Raw genomic sequence first — 5,548 nt, 5'->3', positions numbered from 1 at the left:
ACCACCAACCGGATATTTTTAATAAAGGGGTAACCTGTATCGATATATCAAAATATATCGCTCGGAACTTTTGAGATCGATTGTAAAAGGTCGATATAAAATGAAGGTATCGATACAGCCCTCCTGGTTATCGATATATCAATAATATATATATATAAAGCGCCCATCCCTACTTTTCTGTCATATATTCTACATACTACTACTATTCTGCGCTTCTACCCACCCACTACCTTTCTGTTGTAATCCTTTTCTGTCATATTCTATACATTCTATACTACCGACAAATGACAACATGTAATTGTTTTTATTGACAGAACGATAATGTGAAACAATTGAAGTGTTTTTACATGCGAAAGGGAGCCTACTTTGCTTGTAAGTACCGCAAAGCTTCCCGTTCATTGGTAGAATATTATACTCCTTGTAGTTCATTCAATAAAGTCGATATTTTTTCTGTCAAACATTCATTCGGCTGTACAGGTTATGTGAGCTCCAGTTTTATTCGCTTGCTGCTCCATAAATATCGAGTACAATGGGGCAGGGAACTGAAGCATGTACCAATAGACCTACAGAAGTCAGTGTTATCAGATTTGTATCCAGAAATCGCACCATTGAAGAAATCGCGCCGAAAAAGGTATACGTCGTTCGTGCCAACGAGAGTTCAATGACCTCCAAGCCAAAACAAATAATTCCCATGCACCTCCATCACAGCTCTCTACATAACAATATTTTATTAATAATTTCATTGTTTAACACATTTTCTTGCTAAATTCATTTCAGGAGATATATACTTGTAAACAAAGAGGTTGTGGAAAAATATTTACCAATCAAGATGAATATAAAACACATGAGGCTTTAGAAGCTTTAAAGATTAGATTTATGTAAGTTTCATTTATTTTTAATGAAAATAACAAAAATTTTGATAAATAAGTAACTCTTTGTTTTCGTTGCTTGTTTTGAAGTAGAAAATGCATCATTGTTTAATTTATGGCTCTTTTTTATTTTCTTTTCAAATAGATGTCGTGAGCCAGGATGCGGAGAAGAATTATCTGATCCAGGAAGTATGTGGCGTCATTATCAAGAATGGCATAACAACGAAACAAATGTATTTGTCTGTCCTTATACAAATTGTGGTTCGGTTCATGTAACTAGTAATAGCTTGGAAGAACATATTGAAAGCTGTCACAGACAGCCACCTACATTACCAACAGAACCTGAAGTTATTTGTTTTGAAGGACCTGAAAATACTGTAGATGATGAAATCATACAAAATAATGAGGATCATTCCTATGAAAATCAACAAGCTGAAAATTTTAATGCAACAGGCACTGATTATGATAATACAAGTAGCAATTTATCTAGAAGTGAAACTGAGAATCAACAAAAGGATTTCTGTAATGACCAATGTAAAACTTTTATAGCAACAAAGACTGAGGAGTATTCTGTAAGTGATGAAAGCTTTAATCATGTAGGAATCTTTGCAAAAAATGAAACTGTGTTGTCAACAAAAGAGAATTTTGTGATTAAATATGACACAGGTACTTTAAAACGTACAGAACTACTGCAAATGGAGAATTCTCAAGACAAAAGCAATGTTGTTTATATTAATGGTGATGTAACTATTACAAAAAACATAAAGAATGAAACAAGTAATTTAAACACAAGTCAGAAGAGTCAGGAACATAGGGTAGACATGGGAAACTTAGAGAAAATATTTAGAAATAGTCTTGAACATGAACCAACAAAAGCAGAAGATAACTCAATTGAAAATAATAGTAATTGTTCGGACGACGAAGAGTACACACCAAAGAAGCAGCGTATGTCGAGGTTCAAGCAAGAAACATATAAATGCGATATTAATGGTTGTGGAAAAAGATACAAATACATATCGCATTATCGTCATCATCAAGACAGTCATAAGTTAACTGCTAATACTATTAATTCCAATTCCTCTAGACAAATTGAAAAATTAAAGCAAGGAAAAGCTTCCACTGTTAGTTTCTTCCTGTAAGTGTTATTATAAGCATAATATAATTCTGAAATCTTTAATACAAATAGTAAGATTTAAAATTTATGCAGATGCAAAATGCCTGGTTGTGGTGCACAAGTAAACAATGGTACTACTTTATGGAAGCATTATCAGGACAATCATGCCAATTCCAAGTCATCATTAACCCAAAACAAAACTAGTGAATCATTTCGGTAAAACTTTATATAATTAAATTAATAGACAGAGAAATGTTCTAATATTACATATGTATATTTTAGGTGCAAGTTTCCAGGATGTGACATAGAATTTAGCACAACATTAATGCTTTATAAACATTTCAATGAAGTGCATTCGAATGGTTCCATCAATAATAGTAACACAAATATAAAGACTGGGAGTGGGAATAGCTTTCATTTTGGAGAATCTTTTCAGAATGATGCTACTACCCAACAAGCAAACCTTAAGACTGACTTTAAAGCCAAGCATAATGTTAACTTGAATGACTACAAGGATAATTGTGATGAACATACATTATCACCTGTAGTAAAAGAAGAATCTCGCGATTGATTCTTCTACCATTAGAGACGAATTACAATAATAATTATTATAGTTGGAAGGTTCAGAGTATTCAACAAAGAGATCCTTGAATTTAATCTTGCATGTATAAACTTTTTAATAATGAATTTTAATACTCATACATAATTTTTCAAGAACAAATAGTTACTTTTGAAGTGTATTTCATAGTCTTTATGGGTAATAGTAATAGCTTTCATTATACCGCTGTTGCAGTACATACAATAGAGCAATAGGCAGAAAAAGTATGCTATATTGGAACTGAAATTTTTTGTAAAATACTCTGAATCTGATGTAAACATATTATTAATATTTAAGCGATAGAATTCAACCGCTTGGTGTAAACTGCAGTGGCTATATATAGCTGAAAGCAATTTTAAGCTATTTAGATAAAATATTGTTCTGTATAAGTTACTTTGATCTGTGAAGTTAACTAAGTCCACTGCAGCTACTTGCACCATTGAAATAAGACTTTTCTGACTTTCCATAATGATTTTTACTATTTTATATTATAATATCATTTTAATATAACTCATATCTTCGATACTATTGTAGCAAAGATGAAAAGGTAAACCAACAAAAAGTTTTTGCGTAAAAAAGTAAACAAAATAGGGGCTAATAATTTATCATTAGATGCAAAACTAATCCAAATTTTTAATTTTGGTTTAATTTAAATGAAGTAAGATCATGTAATAATGCTCAATTATTTATCAAATAAACCATGAACTGATTTTAAATTAATAGTATATATTTTAACTTTTTGATCTTCCTTTTCATCATCTCTGATTGTAGCTCTTGTAATAAGCGTGATCGCAATATAACTATTATATAGCATTTTTATTTGTATAATTATGCGTTTTAAAATAAAGTGCAATAGTAGATCAATATGACAACATGAATAGTACCATTTCTTTAAACTTATATTGAATACACATTAATGTATTGACATTCATTTGGAATCCGCATATCAATATGCGCGCAGATTGAAAAATTGTGATGTAAATCGAAGAAGAGCTTTTTGTACAAAAAACTTACTATTACATATAAATGGTGGTTATTTCAATTTTTGGTGGAGACTTTTAAGTTTCTTGATTAATATTCTTAGTGCTTACTATAATTCGCTTCTGAGTGTAGTTAATCATAAAATTCATTTATCTTTATAAGCATAAAAAATAGCAATTTTTCGTCAAGTATACTTAATATTATGCACAATAAATTCTATACCATAAAATAATCAAATTTGGCGGTTTTTGTATAATGATAGCCTTCAGATTCAGATAAGTTGACTAAAATCTGATTGGTTGCGTCTACCGTTGTTTGCGTCAATACACTAGTAAAGTAATTCAAAAACAGTGAAGTGAGAATGTGTAGTAATAATAATGTATATAAGCAGCATACTAACAGCGTTATCTATCGGTAACATTTAGGGCCAACGGTACAGTCGGAAATTCAATGCTAACAACTTAAAAAATTGAAGTTAAAAAATCAGTTTTCATGCCGGGCAGTTGAAAAGTTAAGTGATCTGAATAAAGGTTGGAGTCATTATTTCAAGATGACTCATTTTCAAGTATAACTGCTCTTTATCTGGTGCGAAAACTGCTTTTTTAATTCCAATTTTTTAAGTTGCTAGCATTGAATTTCCGACTGTACCGTTGGCCCTTAACATTTTTTGGAGTACGTTTTCCTATACATATATTGCAATACAATCTCCCTACATTATGATTGTATTAGTACTTTATTACCGTATAGCGTGTAGTCGTGTAGAAGATCAGCGATTAGCCTAAAATACAATCAAATCAAGCGTCAATGTGCGCTAGCGGCCCTATTAGATATATAGCTTGAATTGAGCTGCGATAATCTTATAATCGAAACAAAAGTCGAAACTCGAAGTAAATAAGTCGATTTTGTTGCCTCGATTTAAAGATAACTTCTGTTTTCTTTGCGTTTACGCAATAAGGGCCGTATTTCAGACATCTTTTTGCAATAAGATTTTGATTTCAGGTAAAATTATTGAAACGATGTTTCGAGCTGTGGCTGGTCGCCTTGGAGGCACCGTTAAAAATGCAGTGTTTTCACGCGCAGCAATGATTGCATCAAAAAATACCAGGTTAATGTCTCATGGGCCCAAAGAATCAGATGATGAATTCGACACCAGATTTGAAAATTACTTTAATCGTAATGATATTGATGGTTGGGAACTTAGGAAAGGTTTAAATGATTTAGCTGGTAAGTTATTTATTGTATGTTAAATAATTCATTGAAAATTTTAGAATTAGTATAAGATTTTTTACCAATACTTTTCATTATTCTCTTGATAAAAGTGACATTTACCTTACATTTTTATTATTGACCTTCTCTTTACTTTGGCTGATAATAATCTCTATTTATTTAATGTTATTCTTACAAACAGGAATGGACCTTGTGCCTGAACCAAGAATTCTAGTCGCAGCCTTAAAAGCAGCCAGACGCTTAAATGACATTGCTGTTGCTATCAGACTTCTAGAGCTTGTTAAGTTTAAAACTGGTTACGAGATGTCAACATATAATTGGGTCATTAAAGAAATCAGGCCAACCTTAGATGAGCTTGGTATTAGTACACCAGAAGAGTTAGGATATGATAAGCCAGAGCTAGCAATGGACAATGTATTTGATATTCACTAAATCTGTTTATATTTTATTTCTAGTTCCTTTCAATAGTAATTATTGTCTGTACAAGAAATTGTAAAATCTAATTCATCTCCCAATAAGTTATCCCAGAAAAAATATTGTTAAATAAAATTACAATTTAAAATACCAATTTAAAAGGATTTTTGATCTAATATGTTTAAGTTGTGATGTATTATAATAATTTCAAATGGGGAACCTTGATTTTATTACATTTAAAATTCTTCCAGTGGTACCAAAAAGAGTTAATGTAAAGTAATTTACAATAAACATAAAAACTCTTTAACCACCTTAAAACTTACTGATGGGTAATTGAAATAGACG

The 5,548-nt window shown here is 31.1% G+C and overlaps 2 protein-coding genes across 2 annotated transcripts; both read left to right on the top strand.

The window, feature by feature from the left end:
- Positions 1-87: 87 nt before the first annotated feature.
- Positions 88-3,394, top strand: LOC136777425 (probable serine/threonine-protein kinase DDB_G0278845). Its single transcript, XM_066733699.1, has 6 exons — positions 88-372; positions 478-631; positions 778-878; positions 1,015-2,004; positions 2,077-2,199; positions 2,266-3,394. The coding sequence occupies exons 2-6, from the start codon at positions 530-532 to the stop codon at positions 2,552-2,554; spliced, it is 1,605 nt and encodes a 534-aa protein (XP_066589796.1). The 5' UTR covers positions 88-372; positions 478-529; the 3' UTR covers positions 2,555-3,394.
- A 1,098-nt stretch (positions 3,395-4,492) lies between these two features.
- On the top strand, positions 4,493-5,357 carry COX5A (Cytochrome c oxidase subunit 5A). Its single transcript, XM_066733713.1, has 2 exons — positions 4,493-4,786; positions 4,971-5,357. The coding sequence occupies exons 1-2, from the start codon at positions 4,579-4,581 to the stop codon at positions 5,219-5,221; spliced, it is 459 nt and encodes a 152-aa protein (XP_066589810.1). The 5' UTR covers positions 4,493-4,578; the 3' UTR covers positions 5,222-5,357.
- The last annotated feature ends 191 nt before the right edge of the window (positions 5,358-5,548 follow it).

Source organism: Prorops nasuta, unplaced genomic scaffold, assembly GCF_024137725.1.
Source record: "Prorops nasuta isolate Cenicafe-Biocafe unplaced genomic scaffold, Cenicafe_Pnas_1.2 PNAS00011, whole genome shotgun sequence".
Taxonomy (NCBI): Eukaryota; Metazoa; Arthropoda; class Insecta; order Hymenoptera; family Bethylidae; genus Prorops; species Prorops nasuta.
The sequence above is the reverse complement of the archived record's forward strand: the minus strand, read 5'-3'. Positions and strand labels throughout refer to the sequence as shown.

What these genes read in the sequence shown, in the direction of transcription:
- COX5A (XM_066733713.1), top strand. Translation starts at nt 4,579, where the DNA reads ATGTTTCGAGCTGTGGCTGGTCGCCTTGGAGGCACCGTTAAAAATGCA. An exon ending in AGGTTTAAATGATTTAGCTG is followed by an intron (nt 4,787 to 4,970) that starts GTAAGTTATTTA and finishes TCTTACAAACAG; the next exon opens with GAATGGACCTTGTGCCTGAA.
- LOC136777425 (XM_066733699.1), top strand. Translation starts at nt 530, where the DNA reads ATGGGGCAGGGAACTGAAGCATGTACCAATAGACCTACAGAAGTCAGT. An exon ending in AAGAAATCGCGCCGAAAAAG is followed by an intron (nt 632 to 777) that starts GTATACGTCGTT and finishes AATTCATTTCAG; the next exon opens with GAGATATATACTTGTAAACA. An exon ending in GCTTTAAAGATTAGATTTAT is followed by an intron (nt 879 to 1,014) that starts GTAAGTTTCATT and finishes CTTTTCAAATAG; the next exon opens with ATGTCGTGAGCCAGGATGCG.